Source organism: Danio aesculapii, chromosome 24 (assembly GCF_903798145.1).
Source record: "Danio aesculapii chromosome 24, fDanAes4.1, whole genome shotgun sequence".
NCBI lineage: Eukaryota > Metazoa > Chordata > Actinopteri > Cypriniformes > Danionidae > Danio > Danio aesculapii.
Window position 1 is genome coordinate 8,247,820 of NC_079458.1, and position 26,593 is coordinate 8,274,412.

The 26,593-nt window shown below is 33.5% G+C and overlaps 1 protein-coding gene across 1 annotated transcript in view; it reads right to left on the bottom strand.

Moving 5' to 3' along the window:
* Positions 1-26,593, bottom strand: part of dnah5l (dynein, axonemal, heavy chain 5 like) — an 83,410-nt gene that overhangs the window by 54,838 nt on the left and 1,979 nt on the right. The window contains exons 5-36 of the mRNA XM_056450848.1: positions 26,465-26,539; positions 25,962-26,033; positions 25,763-25,864; positions 25,312-25,498; positions 23,923-24,088; positions 23,716-23,809; positions 23,021-23,119; positions 20,340-20,521; positions 20,000-20,119; positions 19,708-19,909; positions 19,519-19,614; positions 19,212-19,379; positions 18,436-18,525; positions 18,194-18,349; positions 16,968-17,107; positions 16,225-16,376; positions 15,760-15,967; positions 13,707-13,794; positions 13,428-13,548; positions 13,159-13,325; positions 10,974-11,066; positions 10,520-10,723; positions 8,875-8,955; positions 7,406-7,810; positions 5,637-5,755; positions 5,405-5,541; positions 4,445-4,607; positions 3,958-4,069; positions 3,744-3,872; positions 3,566-3,666; positions 3,384-3,482; positions 434-587 (exon numbers count right to left, since the gene is read on the bottom strand). Of these exons, the coding sequence (XP_056306823.1) occupies positions 434-587; positions 3,384-3,482; positions 3,566-3,666; positions 3,744-3,872; positions 3,958-4,069; positions 4,445-4,607; positions 5,405-5,541; positions 5,637-5,755; positions 7,406-7,810; positions 8,875-8,955; positions 10,520-10,723; positions 10,974-11,066; positions 13,159-13,325; positions 13,428-13,548; positions 13,707-13,794; positions 15,760-15,967; positions 16,225-16,376; positions 16,968-17,107; positions 18,194-18,349; positions 18,436-18,525; positions 19,212-19,379; positions 19,519-19,614; positions 19,708-19,909; positions 20,000-20,119; positions 20,340-20,521; positions 23,021-23,119; positions 23,716-23,809; positions 23,923-24,088; positions 25,312-25,498; positions 25,763-25,864; positions 25,962-26,033; positions 26,465-26,539 (4,482 nt within the window). The remainder of the gene's footprint in view (positions 1-433; positions 588-3,383; positions 3,483-3,565; positions 3,667-3,743; positions 3,873-3,957; positions 4,070-4,444; positions 4,608-5,404; positions 5,542-5,636; positions 5,756-7,405; positions 7,811-8,874; positions 8,956-10,519; positions 10,724-10,973; positions 11,067-13,158; positions 13,326-13,427; positions 13,549-13,706; positions 13,795-15,759; positions 15,968-16,224; positions 16,377-16,967; positions 17,108-18,193; positions 18,350-18,435; positions 18,526-19,211; positions 19,380-19,518; positions 19,615-19,707; positions 19,910-19,999; positions 20,120-20,339; positions 20,522-23,020; positions 23,120-23,715; positions 23,810-23,922; positions 24,089-25,311; positions 25,499-25,762; positions 25,865-25,961; positions 26,034-26,464; positions 26,540-26,593) is intronic.

Here is a 26,593-nt window from a genome sequence, read left to right on the forward strand (position 1 = left end):
ACATGAAATGCATGCAATACACCTTTAAGGCTATGACTCGGAAGTGACATCATTTGATGGAGGAGAAGCTGACAGTGATCAAGGATGCGTTCTATCATTGAATTATATGATTTTATGCTTGTTTTGTATGATTTTTTTGAGGATGACAAGCCTAAAGGTCAGGCCCTGTCACGTTTTTTTATAAGTAAAAAAATGTAGGTTTCTGGTAGAATGTCCCATTTAATTTACATAAATGGTTCTACAGTGTATTGCGATATACTATACATCATGATAAGAATGTGAAATGACTAATTTTGTCATATGAGATTTTGAGATATTTTATGAGACTGAAATATCATGTTTTACCCATCTCTTGTATGCTTCACATGAGCTTGAGTGAGTTTTAATAGAGGTTACAGCTTTTAATGTACAAAATGTGTAGGATTTGTGCTACCTGTGGCAGTTGTTTGGCAATATCTCCACCCACAAACACAGCCTCTAGGTACAGCCACAGATTTTGTACTGTGAGCCACTTCTCGATCACCTCTGAACTGTTTGACAACTTCTGCACCCACTGTTGGATAGTCGGCTTAAAAGGAGCATTATATCTGAAACAAGAATGTTATTTTTTACTGAGCATAAATTAATGATTATCATGCATATTTATAATAATTCACAGAAAACATAGTAACACTTCACAAAAACGTTGTATTAAAGGTGCTGTATGTAAGCTTTTGACTCTTCTAAAGCATAAAAATACCATAATATGTTTGCAGATATTTAAAAAACACGCTAAGTGAACATTCTTGTTTATCAGAAAAACAATGCTGAAGTCAGTTATTCTACTTTGAAATTACGTGCCATAATGTGGTCTTTGTTTTGGTTATTTTAACCCACCCAATAGCAGTTTAGCCAATTATATTTCAGCACTCCGGGTTGCCTTAATGGAAAACAGCGTATTTCATTCATTCAGTCAAAACGGCTCCGGTGGACAGTAGCAGACTCCGAAATAAGACGCAGATTCAGAGTTCCAAATGAGGTTATTAATTAGCAAATAATATAAGTATTAGAATGTAAACATTAGGTGAGCAGGTTACATTGTAACCCCGTGTCCTAACAACATGCTACATGACTAGATCTGCAGTGAATAGCAATTTGGCTGTTTGCACCAGACAAAACACAACAGAAATTTAAATACAGCCATTCAGAAGCACAGAATATGCACTCACTCACAAAACGGTAAGGTTTATAACCTATTTAATACATATTAAACCTTTTTAAACATTATCAAATGTACATGCTGAATCACTGATATGTGTTGGCTTGCTTTATTGCACAGTTCTAAAGTTTAAATATCAAACATTTTTTTTATTTTCAAGATCTGAGGTGAACTATCTGCTGCTGCTTTCAGTAGTATAGCAATAAATGTCATGCAAAACGGCATTAAAACTTGCATTGTTAGCATTTAACCCTGAATAAAGCACACAAAGTGTACCTGAGAGCCGTTTCTAATATATCAATTCTCAATTCAATCTAATATATGTTGATTAGAACAAAAACTCCTTTTACCATGGAAAATATTCCTTCTATCGCATGCTGTTGCTTTTTATTTAGAACACGGTTTAAATCAGCCTTTAGACTTCATTTTTAGACTCACTTCTTTTGGTCCTCAATCTGGCAACCTGCGCTTGCGCTTGTTTTGATCCAGGAATGAAATACCTAGTTCAACCCCTGGGTGTCAAAATTACATACTGCACTTTTCACAGTATTTATTCATGTTTGTTAATGTTAGTTTAATGAAAATACAGTTGTTCTTTGTTAACTTTGTTAGTTAACTCACAGTCCAATAATTAATGTTAAAAAGCATGTATTTGGATTACATGTACTAAAAAAAACTATGATTAATAAATGCTGTACAAGTATTGTTCATGTTTAGTTCATGTTTGTAAATACATTAACTACTGCAATCTTATTGTAAAATGTGATAGAAAACCCCAGAAACTCAAACCCTAAAAATGTCACCACAAAAATTACAACCTTTTAAAATATTTTATTTAAAGGTGCAGTATGCAAGTTTGACACCCAGTGGTTGAACTAGGTATTGCATGCCTGGTTCAAAACACACGCAAGCGCAGGTTGCCAGATTGACAACACCAACATATCAGTGATTCAGCATGTATGTTTAATTATGTTGAAGAGGTTTAATATGTATTAAATAGATTATAAACCTTTCCATTTCATTGGAGTGCAGTAAGTGCACTAGTCTGTGCATCCGAATGGCAGTATTTAAATTTCTGTCATGTTTCAACTAGTATAAACAGCCAAATTGCTTATCACTGCAAATCTCGTCACGTAGCATGTTGTTAGGACAAGGGGTTACAATGTACCCTGCTCACCTAATGTTTACGTTAGTAACATTTATATTCTTTGCTAATTAATAACCTCATGAATATCTCTGAATCTAAGTGTCATTTCGGACTCTGCTACTGTCCACCGGAGGTCGCATTTCGGTCACAGACGCATGCTTTGAGAGCCTTTCTGAATGAATCAATCAAATACGCTGTTTTCCATCAAGGCAATCCGGAGTGCTGAAATATAATTGGGTAAACTGGCATTGGGCGGGTTAAAAGAACCAAAATAAAGACAGGGTTCCGGGACGTAACTTTTTCAAAGCAGAACATCTGACTTCAGCATTAATTTTCAGATAAACAAGAATGTTCACTTAGCATGTTTCTTAAATATCTGCAAACATATTATGGTATTTTTATACTTTAGAAGAGTCAAAAAACTTACATACAGCACTTGTAAGGATCATAGTGCAGCTTTGAAATACTAAAAAACTGTAATTTTAAGTTAAGTAGTTTTAAGTTTAAGTAACAGCAAGATATTTTTTAATTAATAAAAATACAATAAAATTTTAAATCTCTTATTCTTTTATAGATTTTATTAAGTGCATGTCAGAATAAGTATGGTTCATTTTTAAATAAAGATATGTCCTATGTTAAATGAAGTCGGAACATCACTGAACAAACATTGGATCAACTTCCAAGAAAAAACTTTTTTTTTACTAATTTATTTATTTTTAACAGTTTTTAGTAATAAATTAAGTTATTTAATTAAAAATATTTGTTTAAGTATGACAAGTTGAAATAATTTGTTTTCACTTTTTTAGGGTATCAAGTTTTTCCTTTTTTTTCAGTGTATCACCTTCATTTTAATCTCACCAGCACCAATTTAAAACATTAAAGTAGACACTTGTTAACATATAAAACCCATTTTCAAAAAAACTCACTTGATACAGACACTAAAATATGACATCTCATCTCGTTGAACATATAAAGCCCTTTAATTCTAGAAATATTCTAGAATTATATTATAGAAATCAACTGTATTTAATAAAATACCTGTTACTCATTAAAGACCCAAGCACCATGAGACTGTCCTCCATTAATGCCACCTTCTCTGAAGTATCAGATCCTTTTAGCAGCAGCTCTCCACGATTCCTGAAATGATTTTATATCGATTATTAAAACTGAATATATTTCATGACAAATATTAAAAGAGTTATTTAAAAATGACATCTAACCTGAATGTTGCAAATGTGAATTGATGGCTGCTCCATTCGGTCACAACATCTTTGAGTTTGGCTTCAATGTCTCGTTCCTTAACGGCACTGATACACACATCCTAGCAGCCAGAAGTGTTTTTTTAGTAATATATTAGGATGCATTAAGGATATTTTGAACATTTTGTCAGCACAATACCTCAATATCTTCTTTGTACTTTAGCAGAGGTGCTTCCATAACATTTCGAAGGCTAAAATTTGGAGCTTCCACTTCAAACTTGTGCTTGGTAAGATCAGTTATCCGCTCCCAATGCCGGGCCATCATTGCCTAGTCATAAATGAGCTTGTTAATAAAAGATTGTTGTGTATAAATGCAGTATGTTACCATGAAACTGATGCTTGCTTGACATCACCTTATTTGCCATCATGTATAATAGAGGACAGGTTTCGTTGAAGTCATCGATAGTCTTTTTCAGGTCATTAAAAGCCTGCCATTCTTTCAGAGCTGTAGGTAACTTACGGATCCTTAAAAGGAATGACAGAATTAGCTCCCAGATTCAGCTCATTTAGTATTTGATCCATTTTAAAGGTCCCATGAAATTAAAATTAGGTTTTTTAGATGTTAGTATTAATATATTGCTAATTTTTAAGATATCTATTAGCTAGTGTGGCCCAAAACATTGACAAAATTCACCTTTAGAAGATATAAAACTAATATAAACATGTAAAGCTTGTAGGTTGTAACTTCCACATAAGTGGATCTACGTTTTTTTTTTTAAAGAGGAGGAGCTACACTATGTCCCACCATGTTTTGTTTCGGTTGAGATTACATCAAGCATTGAATATAAATGCACATTTCAAATCACGGGACCTTTAAGTATGTGACTATCACAAGAAAACCTGTTCTGGAAATCCAGCAGCTCATTATTGATCTTTTCTATATTGAGGTCGGCCCATAATATGTCATAGTAGCCTGAAACGCTGTCAATGACAGAATTGTACAGGCTGTAGAGCTTGGAGAGGAGGTTGAGCTCTCGTTTGATTCTGTGAAGATCAGGATATTCTGAAAAAAAGAGAAAAATATGAAAGAATAAAAAAAGAACGTCCTGGTTATGAATGTAATCTGAGTTCCCCGAATCGAGAATGGAGACGTGTGTCTGGAACAGACAAAGTTGTCTGGCGATCTCCCATTGTTTGTTCCAAACACACATTGTAGTTCCCTTGAAGGGTAACCTCATAAGTCAGTAGAGTACTGCTTCTTTTGTAAAAAATAATAATAAAAAAACTATTGAAAATTCAGTTTTTCTGTATTTTTTTTATGTTGTATATGAAATATATGTTTGTTTTATTCTGTAAACTACTGATGACATTTCTAACAAATTTAAAACCAAAACAAATGTTGTAATTTCGATTTTTTTTAAGTTTTCAGAAATTATTTTTTAGGCAACTCTATACCAATATTTTAACTTAAACACTGTTAAAACATAAGAAAACAAAATATTTTTTATTCTGTCATTTTGCAGGACAAAAATGCTCTAAATTGCAATATTTTGATTTACAAGTTTGAAGAAATGTTATCTTTATTGAATAAAACAAATATTAACTTTACTCAAACCCATACACATGCAATACATCCATTAAATCCAGAAAAAACATAACTGTGTGCATATTTGTGAGGTATTTATTCTGTTCAGTGGATTGTATTTTTCTATACATTGCCTCAATTTTAACCATTCAAACAACAAATCAAACTTTGCTACAACAAACTTTGATGTCTATCCCTCAAAGTGAGCCTGATGCCTACCCTGCTCTTGCTGAAACCCTTATTAAACACCAAAAAAAACAACAACACACAAGCACCTCCAACAGGGAGACCAAACAGTTCTTCGCCACTGGAAAAGGTGACGTATTTCCTCCACAGTTCATCAAACTTGGCCTGATAAACTTGTAACCTGTCACTGGCTTCACGTGGAGGCAAACCTGTGACTCCGGGACCACTGTACATACACACAGAGGCTTTATTAAGACACTTTAACCACAAATAAAGTTACAAAACACTTTAAATGTTCAGAATATGCTAATTAAATATTACCTGTTGTCATAGTCTCCATAGAAACTGTCTACAGACTTCTGGAAGACCTCAACTCCAGCTATAAGCTCAGCTTTCATGTGAGGTTCAACCTCTGAAAGCTTTTTCTGAGTTCCTTTAGCCTTGAAATATAAAATAAAAAATCATTGTGCATTAAGCAAATGCTTATCCAAAGTACTTTGCTTATTCAAACTACTTGGAAACTCTCCATTAAAATTCTTGAGATTTCGTTGGGACAACTTAATTTTTTATGTCCAATCCACATAAATTTGTTACATCTGTTAATTTAATCGACATGAATGAGTTGTGTGGAACCCAGTACACTCAAAAATATTGTGGCTGCTTGTTTAAACAACTTATGTAATATGATCTGAATCAACACAATTCTTGAGTTTTTTTTTTTAGGGGGACAACTAAATTGTTTTATGTTCAATGCACTTAAATTTGTAAAACAAACAAAAAAAGTTAACTTAATCGATGCGCGGTGGCTCAGTGCCAGCAAGAAGGCGGCTGGTTCGAGTTTCGGCTGGGCCAGGGAGCATTTCTGTGTGGAGTTTGCATGTTCTCCCCCTGTTCGTTTGGGTTTCCTCCACGGTCAAATAGACAAGAGCTACAGTATAGGTGAATTGGATGAACTAAATTGGCCATAGAGTATAAGTGCGCGTGTGAATGTGAGAGTGTATGAGTGTTTCACAGTACTGGGTTGCGGCTTTCACTGCGTTAAACATATGTTGGAATAGTTGCTGTTCATTCCGCTGTGGCGAACGAATTTAACTCCTGATAAATAAACGACTAAGCTGAAGGAAAATGACTGAATGAATGAATAAATAATCGATTTGTGTTGAAACAACATGAATGAATTGTGTGGAACCCAGCATTTTTTACAGTGTAAACCCAGTAATAGAAGTTACATATGATCCTCCATTTCTTTAAAAAAAAAAAGAATAGAAAATTGAAAGCAAATTAGCTAATATTTAAAGTCTGTGTGAACTGGAAGTTTCTGAGAATTTTGAGTATCAAATTTTGAAACAAAATTTTGAGTAGGGGCAGGGATTCCCTCATAGCAAACTAACGGTAAGAGGGGCATTGTTGAAGATATTTCAGCTCGAGCCATCAAACTGACATCATCAGAGAAGGACCAGTGTTCTGACGATCTGAGCCACCAACTTAGAATGCGCTACTGGTCACTCAATCTGTCACATTTCATCTAAATAATCAGTGGTTTCACATCTTGTCAGAATCAGAATGAACTACCACCTTAAATAAGGGTGTAGAAACAGGGGTAGCACATATTATAACCTTCAAATAACAATCAGAATGAACTACCACTTTAATAAACCAATTTCAAATAGTTCATTCTGATAGACATTTGAAGTTGACAGTGCTTTCCATATCCTTATTTAAGGTGGTAGTTCCCTCTAATAGACATACAAAGCTGACAAAATGTGCTACCCCTGTTTTTGCACCCTCATTTAAGTTGATAGTTCATTCTGATAGACATTTGAAGCTGACAAGATGGTCTACCTCTTCTTTACATAAAACATGACAGATTGGAATAGCGGAAGCACATTCTGATGAGGTAGCATAGAACGTCAGAACACCGCTACTCCAAACGTGGAAGCAAATGGTCAGATTTAGATTGAAGATTACCAAGATTTTTCAGTGTATTAACTGTCGCTCTGATAAATAGTTCACCTAAAGAATAACTGTGCGCTGGCCAAATGAACATTGTAAATTTTTACTTCACACAGACTTTAAAACACATCCCTCACCATCACTTTAAGTTCCTTCCAAGCATACACAACCCCATCAATCCTTTCTGCATTTCCGTCATTGAAGAACAGATCGTAGCGATTCAGCAGGGCGAACGACTCCTCCACCGGCCCCATGATGGTTTCTACCCGTATTTCCTCTTCTCGTAACTCACGCAGGGCGGCCATGGATTCCCTCACGTCATCCAGGTCAGAGATGGGCCTTTGTAATTGCCTGCTCACGCCATCCACAAAAGAACTAATTTCAGTCATACCCGCTGAAGCCTGCTGATTTAGAGCCGCCCCGAATGCACGTTTCCAGGTGTGACACTCTTGAATGAGGGACATTTTGAGGGACTCAGTTTCGTAGAGGATTGGGCCCACAGTGCAAGTCTGAGGAAGCTCTTGAATCTGAGTCTCGTATGCCTGCACAAATACATAAAGAGAAAGTCAGGATCACACTCAAGTAAAGCGCAAGTTCAACAAAAAATGTAATTTGGCTTCAGTTAATACAAACCTTATTGAGTTTTGTTTTTTCCGTTAAACACAAAGGAAATTTTTTTTTCCTACTATAGAAGTCAATGGGGACTGGTTTTCAGCATTCTTTAAACTATCTTCTTTTGTGTTCAATGCAAAATAGAAACTCGTAAAGGTTTGGATCCACTTTTGAGTAAATAAATACTAAGCACATTTTCATTTTCACTTTCATGCATCCGATCACACCGGTGTGATCAGCCTTGGCTGGTCCCTTGAAGCGTACGATCACACTGGTGTGATTAAAAAGTTCAGAGCGCACGTCATTAACTGCTGAAATTCAAATCTAACAACATGCGATGAGGCACAGAAATAAGTGCGGAGAACTTCATAAACTCATAAATCACAATTTAACCGTGCTTTTAAAACGCTGGGTGAAGAAGGTACAGTCTAGATGGGATACAGCTGAGGATACTCAGGTCAATATAGCATAATTTTGCGACACTGTACAACAAATAATTGTTAAAATTATGCTAAAAGATGCTAATAACTTAGTACGCAATTTAATAAATAATATAAATACTTCTCGTTAATGTCTGATTGTTGCTGTATCCCTTCTAGCAACAACAGCAGCACACATTACCCATCATATAACAAATAATATTATTTTTATTAAGCTGTTTAAAAGACAAGATATATGTTCTATCATATATTTGAGAATCAGAGTATCAGAAATTTCACAATATAATTGTTTAGAACATTTGTCAATATTTACAGAAAAGGGCAAAAAGAAACAAAATACGATATATACATAGATCAATGGGGCTGGTGGGTCACGTGATAAACTTGAAACGTCTTCATGGGAACTTTAGACAAAATGGATTTTAAGTAATGGTCACAAAAAAAAAACTCACGCAGGAGTTTATTCCGGAGCTGGAGTATTTAAAACTCACATGTGAAAGGTTAAACCATAGCTGTTTGCAAAATTTGTTAAGCCTTGTTTAACAATTACGTACGGAATATAGAGATAGCTGGGTACTGAAATCTGCCAAAATTGGGTTGGTCTGCAAAAAGGCCTTCACCTGCTCTGCAGGGTCCTAGAAAAAAGAAAGCATAATATGTCACACATGTTGATATCCTGATGCTACACATTCATTTTATTTTTACGTCCAAAACATGCATCTGTTTACTTTTTAGGTTTTATCAAAAACGCTAATACACTTTCAAATGGTAAAACTGTGATGATTTATGAATTAGCAAAACATTTTTTAAAAAAACTCAAGACAGCAGATATTATTTTTGTGTGTATAGTAATTTTTCTGACATGTACTGTACCATGGGACATGTACCATTTCACTATGGTCAAAATGACTTGCAGTAAATATGTGGCAATAAGATGATTGAATAATGGAGCATGTAAGAGATAACTGTTAATGAAGACAGATGTGTAACATTTTGGAGCCTGCAAAAAAATTTTATTAGCCCCTTTCACACATACCATACATTACCAGCAATTTTCCAAAAAGAGATTATGTGTGAACATGCTCTTTTTGAAAATACAAGTAAATCCGCTTCTGCAATTTTCCGGAAAGAGAAGTTTTAACATTACCAGTAATTTCCCAGAATGTTGCTCAGTGTGAACGCAGAACAAAAATTGCCAGAATGAGCACGTACACGTTTAGAACGTGCTGACGTGAGACGTCTAGCCAATCAAAACATTCAGACGCATTCACATCCACATTGTTTATGAAAATAAAAGCCTTTAAATCCTTTTCCAGACATGTTTAGCTGCTAGTTGTAAGTCAGATAATGTTTCTATGCTCATTATTAATACCAACTGTGGAAAAAAATATAGATAAAATGCTTATGATAAACCACTGTGAGCTTACCTGCAAGCCCTGCGTTCAGCTGCGTGATGCATGTGCGAGTGATGGAGTGCTCCGGTGAGGGCCAGCACACAAATAAATACAGCCTACATCTCGACATGCGAAACTGTTCCCCCATATGTTTTCATCGAAGTTGTTCACAATACTTATCATGTAAACATTTAAAAAATACATGTAAACAACGCTGTTATTGCCTGCGGTTAGCAAATCTGCCTTTGGATGTCTCTGGGACAAAAGCAACTACATGAATGCTAATGTTTCAAATAAATGTGAAACCACAACAAAAATTTGTTTACAAATACATGCGCAGCCGTTTAGAGGTCATTTCTGGTTAATGATGTCAGAATTTACCGGTATTTTGGAATGGATGTGTGAATGGTCTTTTCCGGAAAAATTCTGGAACGTTCTTGCCTGTGTGAACAGCACTTTTTTGAATGTACCGGTAAAGTCGTTCAGAGAAATCTTCTGGATATTTACCTGTATCACTGTGTGAAAGGGGCTTTGTATTATATGACTTGTATTACATGATTCACCAACTCTAGCATATGTGTAACCACTGTATCAGCAGTCTTGGCACTAGAGCGCATGACATTGGAAACTTTTTTATATGAATTGATTTTTATTATCTGCACAGGGCACTCCGTCAAAACCACGAAGCGCAGCAGGTGGTTAGAACATGAGGCGTCTGGGTGTCTCTCACCACAAAAAATGTGTATGGTGTGAACGTTTACATGAACTGTATGGATTTATATATATTTATATGTTTTTTAAGTACCTGGTTCCACAAGGCTGAAAACTGAGATAACCCTTCCAGGATGTCCCCAGCATCTGCTTTCAGGGAGGATACCAAAGGGACAAGCTGAGACAGAGACTTGTTCACATCCTTATGTTCTGTCACATGTCTGTCCAGAGACCTCAGCAGGATTGGTTTAGAGACTACAGTATCATCTCCATGCTCTCGTGCTGCCGCCTGCTCTGCCTGTAGTCACAACAATTCTACTGTCAACTAATGTCATCTAATGCCTAAAAACTAACAAGTAAATAAATCATCTGTGGCAGGCCATTAATTACCACATGATAATTGTGACATGATAATTGTGACATGACACGTGTGGCGTAAAAACAACAGATTATTGTACAGTAATTTACTTTGTAAGTAAAAATGGTAGTTTGAGGCAATGTACAGTATAGATAAGCTTAATATATTTGGATTTATTTAATTCTGTTACCTGCAATTGATCTTGTTGTAAATGGAAATATTTCCAAAGTGGAATGTCCCTTGCCATAGAAAGCACCATGTTTACACCTCTATTGAGTATGCCCTGCACAACACAAACAAATGAGTTTTTAGGAATTCTAAATCTCATGAATTTGCAAAGCAAAATAAACCACATATTATTGCCACATCTTATCAATCCATATCTGTATTTATGCATAGATTAAGTAAATACTGCCCAAAAGTTCAAATATTTGGTAACAGTTTATCTTCACTCTATGAATCCTTTATTATGCATTAACAAATAGTTAATTCATTATCTGTTAAGCATTAACTCTATTAATAGATGTTCGTAAGCAGTTTATGAATGCTTTATGAACTACAAATGCTCTATTCTTGACTTGAAAGCACATTTATAATGTACTTAATAATTGTATTTTCATACTTGTTACTTATGAATTGTTCATTACTAAATTTAGTGTTGCATTATTTACAAACTATTTCTATTTAAGAGTAGTTTGTGGCTTTTATAATCATTCAGGATGAGTAAGTAAACGATTAATTTACTATTGAAATCAACATTTACTTTATATATATTATTATTCAGACATATACTGTATTAAAGGTTACTTTGTATGTTGATAAATGCTTTATTAACTCAACTTCATCCCGTTTTGTGATCTAATCTAAAGTGAGGACTATTTATGCTTTATAAATCCCTTATGAATGACAATTAAAGGCTTAGTATTAACAATAAATGTTTGCAATCTTATCTAAAAAATAAAATTACTGTAAACTTTAAACATTGCAGAATAACAGGAGTGTCAAAATACAATTAGAAATAAATGCAATTAAATAAAATTGCATAAAACAACAATATATTAATTTAGCAATATATTATAATACAACATTTCAAAGTTATTTAGTGATGTTTAAACTGTACACTCATTTTATTTTAGTTAAGATTGCAAAGATTTATTTTTCATTTGACACAGTGTCTCTTCAAATGAATAGAAATTAATAAAGTCATTTATTTTCAGTTTTTTCCTGTTTAGAATATAACTGACCCCTTTAATTGTAATTTATAAAGAATTTATTCAGCATTCATAGTCCTCACTAGATTAGGTCACAAAACTGGATGAAGTTGACTTAATAAAGCATTTATTGAACTGTTAGTATATGCCTGAATAATAAGATATATGAATGTTAAATTGAATAGTTTATTAATCATTTACTTATGCAATCTGAATGATCTTAAATAGCACCAACTATTCTTAAATAACTGGTCTGTAAATAATTCAATACTTAATTTAGTAATGAAAAATGAATCATTAACAAAGTATGAAAATACAACCATTAAGCACATTATACATGTGCTTATAGGTCAAGAATAGAGCATTTGTAGCTGTATTTATAAACTGCTTACTAGCATCTATTAATGTAGAGTAAATACTAAACAGATAATGAATTCACTATTTGCTAATGCTTAATACATGATTCATAGTGTGTGGTTATTATAAAGTGTTACCAAATATTTTAAGTAAGTATTGTAAGCTCAAAGGGCCTGCATACTGTATATTTGATCTAAAATAGATGAGAAAGTTTAATTTTCAGATATTTTTCTCCTGTCTTCAGCTTAATGATGAATAATGAATAATGTGAAAACTGTGACACACTTTTTTAAATATGTTTTAATGAATATAAAGTTAATTAATAACTATTAAGAAAGTTCATTGAAAAATAACTGTATATATTTGAAATAGAAATCCTTTTTAAAATATACAGTCAAGCCTGAAATTACCGCAACAGGCTCATTGTGAAAACGTAGCCCTGCGGACGTTTCTGGAGACAGTGAATTACGTAGGCGGAGGTACGTATGGCTGCATTTCTTGAATGTAAATAAAAGCTGAGAAATATTTTTTTGCCACTATGAAGCCTCTTGTACATCGTCTTGTTATCTTTTGGGAGAAGCCTGTGTTATTTCCGGTCAAAGCAAAAAAAAAAACATACTGGTTGAATAAAAGTACCTTAAATTCTGAATTTTACAGGGGTATGAAAAATTTGGGGCTTCACTATACATGTCTTTACAAATTTGCTGAAGAAAAATACTAAAAATCTTTCTGACCTTAGTCATTTGAACAAATGTAAGCATACTTTAAAATCTGATATTGTGCTTCTTGTTATTTTCACATCAGTACCTGTATGTGCTCAAAACTTGGTCTGAAGACGATGTTGGGAATGGCTAGCTCAACAGAAACCCTGAAAAGAGGAACCTGAATGGTAGCTCCACTTGAAGATGAAGAACGATACGTGGAGCTTGCAGCAAGCAGACGACGGTGCAATGCATTTAAAGAAGATTTGGTAGCTTTCAAATAAAGAAGACAATTACATTGAGTTTCTCTGAAGTAACACACATATAAAGAAAGGTCTCCATATTTAGACGAAAGTGATTCCATAGCACGTGTACCTGTGACCAGGGCTTCTGTGTTCCTCTGACACAACTGTCCCATCATTATGTAGAAAGCGCACGGCAGGCATTGTAGACAACGTGTCATCTGCTTGGCATCAGGATGCAGACAACTGCATTTCTGTGCATTAAAATGAAGTGAAACAAAAGATTGTAAAGGGGTTTACATAAATAAATTGTATAAATAGGAGTTATGTAAATAAGTAGTAACATGCAAAAAATTTAATAATGCATTTCATACACACATTATAATCAAATGTATTGATAATTGATAATCACCTTCAAGTTGACTCTTTCTAAAGGTTTCAGCATTCTGTTCAGTTCCTCGGCTATCTCTAACATTGAGCTCTCCACCTGCTGACTTGCACTTAAACGAAAATACAGGGATACTTCATTGACTTCAAATACAAAATAACTATGGAGCTTAGTCAGAAAGCAGGAAGCTTGAAAGCATGAAAACTAAATGGAATATTTTGGTTAACTAGCAAGATTTTGGTTTAAAATATGTCTAATAAACATCAAAACATAGACATTTTGAGAAAAACAAGGCTAAGATTGTGCTGCCTGTAAAAAGTCTATCAGACGTCTACTGTAATACTGTAGTACTGTCTACTGTAGTCCAAAAATAGACTATTCAACAAATAGAAATAAATGACTACACATCTCAAGTCTTTCTGATGAATAGTCTATTTTTGGACTATTGTATTAGATTTGAACTGACAGCCCAAATTTAGCTTGTTTTAGTGAATATATTTGGATATATGTTAGACGAAAGTAAGACAAAATTGCTACATGTGCAAGCATGGCTGCTGATTTGAGCTGGTTTAAGTTAAAGGACTATTTTGCCTTCTTATTTTTGCTTAGTCAAAAATATGTCTCATAGACATTAAAACCTAGACATTTTAACTAAAACAATGCTAAGTTTGGGCTGTCTGTGAAAATCTATTAGATGTCTACTGTAACAATAGTCCAAAAAATAGACTATTCATCAAATAGAAATGCATGACTAAACATCTGAAGTCTGTATAACCTGACCTTTTGACAACTAGTCTATTTTTGGACTATAGTAAAGGAATCTGTTAGATTTGAACTGACAGCCCAAATTAAGCGTGTATAAGCTAATATGTTTGGATGTCTGTTAAGTACAAAATCGCTAGAAATGTAAGCATGACTGATGGTTTCATCTGGTTTAAATTTAAGGCTGCATTTCTAGTACACACATCATATTCATTCTCTTTAAATTTAATGTGTCTGTTTTCTATAAATGGAATATGAGACAATACAATACTCCAAAACTGCTTCACAAATTCAGTTAAAATATTCCTGATCAACACGTAAAATGCAATAAAGAGATAGGAACTCTATATCATTGTTTATGGAAGTGTCCTTTGGTTGAACATTTTGGGAGAAAGTTCTAAACTTTTTATCCATGGTATTAAAAGAATATTCTCTGAATATTTCAAAACTTTGTATACTAAATATTTTTCCTGTGACAGGCACTTTTACTAGCTCAGATAAGAAACTAATAATTTTCTGCTTATTAAATGCAAAACTTATAATATGCATATATGCATATATTTTATATATATATGCATATATTTTATATATATATATATATATATATATATATATATATATATATATATATATATATATATATATATATATATATATATATATATATATATAAAATATACATACAGTGTTTCCTCTAGGATTTTTTCCAGCTATGGCGGCAGACTCTGTTGTGCCTTTTACACAGATCTACCAACTACCTGTGGCGTTATTTCATTGACAAATGTCGTGAGCGCAGTATTACAAGTCGAGATCGCATTCATCTAATACGAGCATGTGAATCTCTGTGCTCGAGCGACGATTTCTTCTGTTCGTGCACAAAACTTCACCTGCCTAGTTACCTAGTTGCCTAATTAACCTAGTTAAGCCTTTAAATATCACTTTAACTGTATAGAAGTGTCTTTAAAAATATCTAGTAAAATAGTATGTACTGTCATCATGGCAAAGATAAAATAATCAGTTATTAGTTTAGAAATGTGTTGAAAAAAAAAAAAAAAGTCTCCGTTAAACAGAAATTGAGGAAAAAAATAAACAGGGGGGCTAAAAATTCTGACTTTAACTATGTATATATATATATATATATATATATATATATATATATATATATATATATATACACTTCAGCTATATTTCTGTATGTTTGGTTTTGATTTCTTTAGTACACGTTAAAAGCTCCTAAAATCTACAGAGACAGTGTTTAAAAAATGTGTCTGTTTTGACCATATCATTTATAAAATATTTTAAAATCGTCACTCACACTTTCAGTGTTTCTCTCTCAGTGTTGATGGTGGCCGCTGTATTGGCGAGGAACATCTCGGGTGTAACTGGTTCATTTCCGGGTAGTTTCAGCAGTGTGGTCGAACACATGGACTCTAAGGTATGATTAATCCGACAATCCAGAATATCTGTAACAACCTTCAGTACTTGCTCCAGCTCTTGCAACGCCTTGTACACACACCCTATGACTTAAAACATTGAGGGAAGACATAATGCATACAAAAAAGTAACATAGGATTAGACATCTCAACATTTTTTAAAAAACGACAATGCCGTGTCTCTTCGTACACAGGTTAACATACTCTTTGCTGTCTAAATACCCTCTGTAAATGCTTTGCAAACCAAATATTAGAATGTCTGATGAAAAGTGTCACGGCAACAACCTTCAACTGAATTTATTTGATATTTAGTACTTATGGAATTTATATAAAGTTATATTTATTACAATAGTCAATGTTGAGGGATGTCCATGAAAGAATGGTCAGCCCAGGGGACAGAGTAGTCTCCACAGATCTGATGAAGGGCTTCATCGGTGACTTTAATACACCCGGTATCCTCTTGACGACTGCATGAAACTCTTTCAGCATCATCTGTAATCTAAGACCATTGAAAATGGTTAATAAAAGTTACTGATAAAAGTATTCACTTCACATTTTAATTCAAAGCATTAATTTAGGTCTGTTAGTTGAATTTATATACAATTTCTTTGCCATAGCTTATCTTGCTGTATATTACCAACATACTACATTAATCGTCATAACATTTTCTTCAAGAGAAGTAACTATACAAGCGGCAGTATTTTACACAATAACATCAAGTGAAAATTGCTATATGATCATTGTTATGCTAATATTGACCTTATTCTTCACGTATGAGTGGGTGCAGCCATTTAAATCTTTCGGCTCGAGACTTCCAGTCTCATTCACTTCCATTCATTTTAGAACAGCTCGTTATGCTGCTTGATGTTGCAAACTGATGTTTTCTTATTATATTATTCTACTTTGTCTGTAAAGTCGCAAACACACATGTTTGTAGAGAAAGTAGTTTGACCTTTTTCTGCCGTTTATTATCCCTAGTAATTTCTTCTATAGGCAACTGAATCAGGAGTTCTAAAACAATCGCAAAAACGAATGCACTTTTCACATTGCAGAATAAGGTCAATAGGCTTCATCTCTTTTATGGACTCACTTGTAACGATACTCCTTCAGCTGTGGTTCTTTGGCGGCCATGTTGTGGATACCATCAGGTACATGAGCACCCAATTTATACATGTTATTTGCCTCTTGCAACACCTCCAGGACCAGAGGATCAAGATTTACATAGAACTCCTAACCACAAATAGTGTAAGATTAATAGGAGCTGATTAATTAAATTATTATTTTATTTTCAATGTGCATGTTGCAACACAGGCTCATTGTAAATACATACCCCTGTATACATATCTGGAGATTGCGAATTATGTAGCCTGAGGTACGTATGATTGCATTTAGTCTTAAAAATTAATGCTACGGAGCGGTATGATGCCGGCTTTTTTTTCTTTTCGCGCTGCCAAATACCTTTGTGTTAACGGCTTTTCCGCTGTTACCAGTTTACCGAGTGGCTTGCTGTGTACGTCAGCAGACTTGGGAGGCAGAGCGGAGTTGACCGTGATGATGAGGTTCGAGTTCAACAAAGAATGGTTACAGAAAGCAGACGAAAAAATTAAATAAACAAGTAAATAACAGGGTGAGAGTGTAGTAAGATGTGAAAAAGTGGTAAAAATCAGGCGAGGGTTTTCTTTTTCTGCATTGCTTTTGACAACACTGTAGGTTGGGTTTAGGGAAGGGGGTAGGTGGGTGGGTGGGTTATTCAGTCGGTCAGTCAGTCAGTCAGCACTCGTGAGAGAAATTCGACATCTGGAAAAGCATACACAGCAGTCTCTGGCGGATTCGCGAAAACAAAAACTGCCAAAATACATCCTGGGACATATTTCGCACTATCCAGTAATGTATACAGGGGTGCGTCCCCACAATGAGGCTGGGTTGTGTATGTTGCTGTGAGTATACAGTATGTGTTTCATACATAACAGATACAAATTTTTGATCTGTAATTAATTGTTTATAGATAATCATCGTAACACTTTGAAATAATTACTTAATTTATCATACAGCTTGAAATCAAATCCCATTCTATTTAACCTTTCCAGCCATTGAAATGTTTTGTAGCCTTCCCCTAACCTGTGCCTTTCTACAACTTTATCCCAAAGGTCTTTTGAATGCAAGGTGTAATGTGAGTAAAGGTATAGATTTTTACAGGGTATGATGATTTTCTATAGGCACTTTATATATAAAGCTACTATTTAAGCTGCATACATTCACAATGATCCATTATGGCAGAAAATAATGATAAAATTGAACTGAAAAACAGATTTGAACCTTGGTTGTTGGATGTCTGGTCAACAGCGAAGCATTGAGACCAGAGAGTCCCAATTCCACACCTTCAACCCAAGCTTTTTGATGTATCATTTCATACTCCAGGAGAACGGCAGCAAGTCTGTTGTAAGACCGAATAATCTTCCTCCTGTCTGGCATCTAAAAAGCAAGACAAAATTATTGTGCTGATCTGTGTTTATCTACCGATAGTGAGATATATATAAAAATATTGTCTTATAAATCACCTGCAAAATGTCCAATTTGTCTTTCAGAATTTGCATGGGCAACTCAATTTTCTTAAACAGATGCTTTGACCATTCAATTTTCCCAGCCAACTGCAACAAATATTCAAAAATTAAAGTTGTTTCCATTCAAGATGCAAAACTGGAATGTTGCAAAAACATTTGTGAATAACGCACCTTTTCCAACCAATGAGTCAAAGAAAACTAAATCGTAACTTCCTTATAAACTGGCATCAAATATCCAAAAGAAAATGGCCTGTCAGCCTCTTCTCCACATAATAAATTACTTGCGGCTTAGAAGATGAAATGCAATGAATGCGCAGTGGATTTTGGTGCTTTTGGAGACAAGAGATGCTCAAGACAGTTCTGGAGGAAATAATACTGAACCACTGTGATGCCAGGACTTTGACTACAGGATTTTAGAATGACCAAAACAACATTTCAGATGTTGTGCAATGTGGTCGGTCCACTTGTCCATTGCTGCCATTTCTGATATCACATGATCATTTTTAATGCACATGCTGGAACGCTTATAATTTATAGTTTCACCATATTAAATTTAACATTTAATTTCTTATCAGATAAAAAGTTGATCATACTCAATTGTGCGCATACGTTTTTCAAACTTTATGCACATCTTAGCATTTCCATTTTTTATGTAACATTCCAAAATGTAATTATAAACATGGATGGAAACATAGCTACTGCTTATTTGTGTTCCATATTCTCTTCTTTGTGCATAAAATATAGCTGAATAGTTTATATAACAGGCAACTTACAGGGGTTAGTTGTGAAACAGGATTGTCCTTTTCTTTTTGGTAGCATTTGCGCACAAACTCAAGGTCACATTCGTAGCGTTGCAGAACTACCATGTACTTCTGGTTGAGGTCCATTTGTCTGCCCACACCGTTCTCAAATCTGGACAACAGCTCAAGGACCTGTTCAGTCTGTGGGTGAAATCAATAATATGGACTTTTTCAGTGTAGGAGGAATTTATTTGTTTATTACATCAGTCATGACCTGTAATGAACAGATCAGTCCTTTAAATGTCAGCCCACTAATGGTATATTTGTAAAATGCCCTTACAGTGAGTGGTCGCTGAAGCCATGTGTCAATCAGTGCATCAACAGACTGATAAAGCACCTGGATTTGATTTCGGAACTCGATGTAATCATTGTCAAACTAAAAAAGTAATAAATAAATGAATATATCATATGAGAGATGGCTCAAGCCAAGAATACAAATTAAACAATAAAAATTAATGCGCATTCTAACCTCTAATTTGCGATGGTCAAGCACATTGTAGGTCTTGGATTTGATGGTGGTTACGATGTTCTGGTAGCGCATGTATATTTTCTCAACACCTTCAAATTTCATAAACTGCAGGCCTGAAAAATCTTCAAGAGTCATGGCCATGTCTGTTATCTTCTCCAGACGTTTGCAGAATGTGTCAAACTTTCCGAAGATGTAGTTTTCACTAGTGACATAACACATAAGAGCTGGGTTACGAAAGTGAATATAACGTCACTTCAGTTTCAACTTGACTTTAAAGCTGTGATTGACAGACCTTAATTCTAATTGACGTTCATAAGGGTTCTGCTGTATTTTCTCCTTCATTTGGTGAAAGCATTGCTGGTACTCCTGGTTCAACTCAATACATTCTTTCATCCTCTTGAGCAATTCCTTTCTAAAATTGCAATAGAGATCAATGCATTATGTCTATTAATTCAATTCAATTCAATTCACCTTTATTTGCATAGCACTTATACAATGTAGATTGTGTCAAAGCAGCTTCACATAAAAGGTCACAGTAAATAGGAACAGTGTAGTTCAGTTTGTAGTGTTTAAGTTCAGCATTCATAAACACACTTCTAAAGAGCTTTAGCTGCATCTTACATAACACTGACCTGTCCAACTCCCAGACTTTCGTCACCCCCTGGCAGAGATAAGCTTTGGAGGTGGTTACCATTTGATTCGTGACTTTCACAAAGAGAGATGTCATGTGTTCAGAGGTGTTGTAAAATTGAGACACTCTATGAATCATGTGTATGCTGTTCATCAGTTTGGGAATGTGTGTCAGCATGGAGGTCTGCAACAAACAATCAAAATATCCATACAGTAAGACGCATCAAGCTCACTCTCACAGACACACACACACTTTAGTTTGCTGTTATACTCCATATAAAATTGCCTATTTAAACGGTTTATGGTGCCAACTGATGATCAACAGTAAAAATTATAAGTTTGACCTCTTCCAACGATCAAGAATGCATAATCATATGGTGTCATGGCTTAGCAATCAAAAAAATGTGGTTATGATGGAAGTCAATGGATCAGAAACAGCCATGAATATTAAATGAGGGAGACGATATTTAATCTTATACTGCACAAAAACTAACAATGCATCAAAGGCAATGTTATTACCATAGACTATAATAGATATGGATGTAGTATCCGTGACGTCACCCATAGGTTTCTGAGGAGTGCAAATAAAGCTACAAGTAGGCGTGGCCATTTTGTTCGAGTATCATCGCACCGATGGGGGGTGACCAAAAAAGGGCAAAGAGATCGAGCGTAAGCGGAGCTACAGATGGCAGCTAGCATTTTGCTTGGACAGGTTTTCTTTGGGAGAAACTCTTATCACTTCATTACCTGTGACTTGTTTGGGTTCTGACCACATGCGCTTGGTTGTTTACTATATCAATAAAGTTTTTAGTCTTTTAAAAACACTGTTGTAATAGATTGAGCCACTAATCATTGTTTTTATGACCTTTTCTAAAGGAGGAAAACGTGAGTTACTTCTAAATACTACAAATATAGTCTGTGTTAGTAAATGCAAGGCTAGTGGTGACATCCAGGCATAACACTGTATGACAGCTTTTCAGATGACTGTTCTGTCGCCTACAGCTAATCAATCTGTCAGATTCTGGAGTGCATCACAGGTCTAAAGAAAATTTTAAATGATGAATTATCTTAAATAAAACAAATGCATATATAGAGATGGTATACAAGTATATACAGTAATTTTACTCACCTGGGAAATGAAGATCACTTGAATGGTTTGTGAGCACAATTAAGTGCACACAGCATGGCATATTATATGATACTTGTAGGAAATAATTCCAAAAGGCAAATGACTGTGTAAAGCCACATAAAACAAAACAAAAATACGATGTATATGCCAAGTTCAGCGTTCACCGGAATCAGCTGAGGTGACATGACGGTGACCAGTGAGACCTAGCTGTCACTCAAGTGGCCACGCCCCTTCATAATACAAATGTAATATAACTTAATAAAAATGAAACAGATAAGTTACAAAAAAAAATTCACAACTCTCACAATTGTCATAAGGAGTAATATTAGCTATATGAACTAAAACCCATCTTTTGTACCAGGCTGTAAACATGTTTAATGGGACGATTTAGCATTGCAGTCAGTGAACATCTGGAGTTCCTGGAGCCAGCCCCCAAAGGGGAGTCGATGAATTGCAGTTTCAGTTACTTCCATATTGGCTTCAGGGTAAGCGGGGTGTTACTGCTTGGTTATTACTAATCTTTCATGTGTACAAGACTGAGATAAAAGGTAAAAAAAAATCCAATCCACGATTACTTTTTATATTGAAAATAAGTCTTTTTGTGTGTTTTTTTCCACCAAATCAGTGACATCATTTATGAACTTGGCAATTAAAGTGTCAAAATCCTGTTACATTTTTACAGCAGTTTAATTTAGTGAATGTTTTTTGCCAAACATAAAGTAAGGGTAGTAAATCTGTGCACAAGGGTTAAATATTCAATTTGAACTGGTTTTGGCCAGATTTACTAACAGCAGGGGCCAGACCGAATCTGTGGACATTTTTTGCTATTTCTGCACAGATTTTTTTTTTAATCTGTGGATTTATGCAGAATTATTTTGTGAGTATCGTAACAAAAATGTAATATATGAAATAAAGAATAATACATTTTTAACTTTAATTTAATGTTTACAATGCAAATCCAATTAGATCAACTTATCTCGTAAACAAAACAAGTCTCTTATATAATATATCTACTAAAAGAAAAAAATTACTTTTTAAATTGAATTGTAAATAAATCATATGAACCATCACAAACTACTCTGTACTAAATATATGCAGTGAAACATTAGAATAGCAGAAACAAAATGATTTTTTAGGACTGACTTTATTGCATATTTGTAGGAGTAAGATACAAAATGTATGGGAAGCTAGTATTTGAATGAATTATTCAAAGCTATTTACTAGGTTTGCAATTGGCATTTTACCATTATTTAACACTCTAAAATAGCACGTCTGGTCCCATTTTGCGCCTGTTTTGTTAAAAGATTACACAGATTATCATCACCTGCAGAACTTTCCCATCCTATTGCACTTTTATAGGATTACCTATTAATTACCTATCATGCTAATTAGCCCTGTTTTATAAATATTACTCAATATAAAAGCTTCTAATATTAATTTTTATATTTCATAATGTGACACTCACACAAAAGTGACTGATTAAAGGCACTCTTGGTTACATAACTTTTTCTTTCTTTTTTTTTTTACTGAAGAACGTATCAGTCTGGAACTTACCGGAGTGCTTTTTTCCAAAAGTTCAAAGAACTTGTCAAGGGTAGATAGATATTTCACATTATCTTTAGCCTCATTGGCTACAATTGTAATACTGGCATCCTATAGATAAAAAAGGCATAATAAAAACATGTCAGTCTGTTAATAAGTGCACAATATAATACAATCCTTATTCCAGTAGTATGAAAAACAAAATTACAGCATTCTTGGATTATGCATGTCTATTGTAGTTAGTTTAATATATGTTAATATTAAAGTGATAGTTTATTAAAAAATAAACATTCATCATTTATTCCCCCTTAGGTGGTTACAAACCATTTTGAGCTTACTTTTTCTGTTGAACAACAAAAAAAGACATTTTGAGAAATGTTAGAAACCTGTAACCTTTGAATTCCTCAGTAGGAAAAACGAATTCTATGGAAGTCAACGGTTACAGGTTTCCAGCGTTTTTAAAATAACTTCTTTTGTGTTCAAGAAAAGACAGATTTGGTACAAATAAAGGGTGAGCAAATGATGACAAAATTTTCATTTTGGGTGAACTATGCCTAATTATAGGAAAATCCTTGTGAACACACAAGATGCTTTTTGAATCAGAATTGAGAGGTGCTTTTAATGAAAATTTAGATTTTAAAATATGGCATTACATCATGTAATATATATTACAGCACAAAGCGGAACATAAGATCTACTGAACTGACCAGTTCTTTCCATTTGCTCATTGTCTTGGACTTAGCTGCATGCAATATGCCAATAACCATCTTCACATAGGGATCCTTGATTTCATCCATAAGGCTAAAAACAAACATAAATACACATTTAATAAATGTGTGTTGGATGTATAAACACTGGATTAAATATGGGTCATGGAGTAACTGAAGAAAAATGCACTTTTGAATATATGGTACCTGCTGAAGGTGATCATTCTGCGCTTCCAGTGTGCCAGCTCTGCTGAGGGTCCAATATCATCCGATTCTCTCCTAATGCGTTCACTCTCTGTCAACACTTGCTCGATCTGCTTGGCCCAGTATAACAGCACTGCCTCCAGATCTTCAACCAGCTCTGAGTTATTAGCTTAAAAAAATGGGGAAAAAAATTTGTGAGATATTAATTAAAAAATGTATGTAAATAAACAAATTCGTTACCCAATTTTTATTTGTGCTTTGTATTTTTTATGGTTATCATGATTAGTTTGATACGATTACATATGTGTATAAAATAAAATAAAATAAAATAAAATAAAAGCTAAAAAATAAAATAAAATAAAACAATGAATGAATGAATGAATGAATGAATGAATGAATGAATGAATGAATGAATAAATGAATTAATGAAAAAAAATTGAATAAATGAAATGGAATAAAATAAAAAATACTAACAAAAACTAATAACATAAAATAAAATAATGAATGAATAAATGAAATAAATGGAAATAGAATGAATTAAAAATTATTAATAATAAAAAATAAAAAAAATAATGATTGAATGATTGAAGTAAAATCAAATAGAATGAAATAAAAAAAATAAATAAAAATAAATAAATAAATAAATAAATAAATAAATAAAATAATGAATGAATGAATGAATGAAAGAAATTGAATGAATGTAAAAATAATAATAAAAAAATCATAATAATAACAAGATAATAATAAAATAAAATAATGAATGAATTAATTAAATAAATAAAACGAAATAGAATTAAATAAACAAATAATAATAAAAAATAAAAATAATAACAAAATAATATTAAACTTAAATAAAAATAAAATAATGAATGAATGCAGTAAAATGAATTAAATTAAATAAAAAATACTAACAAAAATAAAATAAAATAAAATAAAATAATGAATGAATGAATGAATGAATGAATGAACGAATGAATTAATGAATTCAATAAAATTAAATGGAATGAAATGAAATAAAAAAATAATAAAAATTAAATAAAAATAATAACAAAATAATATAAAAAAATAATGAATGAAGTAAAATGAAATGGAATAAAATAAAAAATACTAATAAAAATGATAGAATGAATGAATACATGAAATAAAATAAAAAATACTAATAAAAATAAAATAAAACAAAAATAAATAAATGAATAAAATAAAACAAGTAACAGTTGGCAAGAAAACTTGTTTTAAGGTTTCTGACAAAAAAATATTACTTTGACATAAAAGAGCGCCAATATCATTTATTTTATATATATATATATATATATATATATATATATATATATATATATATATATATATATATATATATATATATTGTTTTTTTTTTTTTTTTTTCCTTTCTACCTGCATGGCTATAGTCTTCAGGTTTCTGTATGTGACTCAGATCAGGGGCTGATGGGATGTGATGAAGCTTAAACTTTTCCTCCATGTTCCTCATCACTGAAGATAGGGTAAAAGTGAACTTATCCACAGATCTCAGGAAGTTTTGCACATCTGGGTTCATTTGGCCATCTTTTATAGCTCCCCAGTCCTGAAGAAAAGGTATAAATAATATGTTTGTTTTAGTTCTGGTTCTTCTGTTAGTAGTCTAACAGTTCTCTACGTACTGTAACTTCACTAATGCTCATAAATGTGCTTTGTCATTTCATTGTCACAAACCTGTCCTTTAATGAGGCTTTGTGTTAATACAGGAAATATATGGGGGATTTGACAAATGTTTGTGTATGATATATATATATATATATATTTTATTCCCAAGCATCATTTATGAAATTCACTGAATCATATATTATACCTCCTGCGACTTGAGGGCTTGGTTCATGACTTGAGTAAAAAGAAACTCCAGATTGTGCAAGATACTAGACTCTGAGCAGTCAAGCATTCCAAAATTCACCTCCTGCAGAGAATGACATAAGACAATCAAACACTCATAAACAGTTACAGTCGTAAACACACACACACACACACACACACACACACACACACACACTGACCTGGGATATGTTTGTAGTTGTTATGGCCTTGTCTGTGATTCTCAAGAAAAACAAACACTGCCCGGTAAGAGCCTGCAATCAGTGAAGAGTAATGTCGTTCATTGTTTTTCTCCCTAGCAATATGCATATATGATACTTAGTCACTCGCCATTTAGAACATGCTGTCCATCCAAAGCTACTTAAAATGCATTAATTGTATGACTGGAAAAACCTGTTTCCTCATTATTTCAGGCTTCAGTGTCACATGATTCTTCAGAAATCATTAACAAACCAATTTAGTGCTCCAGTTAAATCATTCTCACTGTGCAGTTTGTTTTAGTTGAGTTTTTTTTTTTTTTGTAAATACTTTTTGGTAGTGTTAGGTTTTTATTAAAAGAGTACCTGTAATGGCAGTGCTTACCTATGGCCTTGATATCCCAATGCTAATAATAAATAACTACACACTGCAGATTGAAAGCAGTAGTGATTAATTGTCCTTCAGTGTACAAGTGTTGTTACTGTACCTCATTATCACCTGGTGTGATGAACAGCTTCTTCTGTCCTTTGGCTACATTTGAGGTGTCATTCCCAGAATTGGCCTACAGTGAAATACAGGCAGAAATTTACTTGTTTGTATTACGACAGGCAAATGC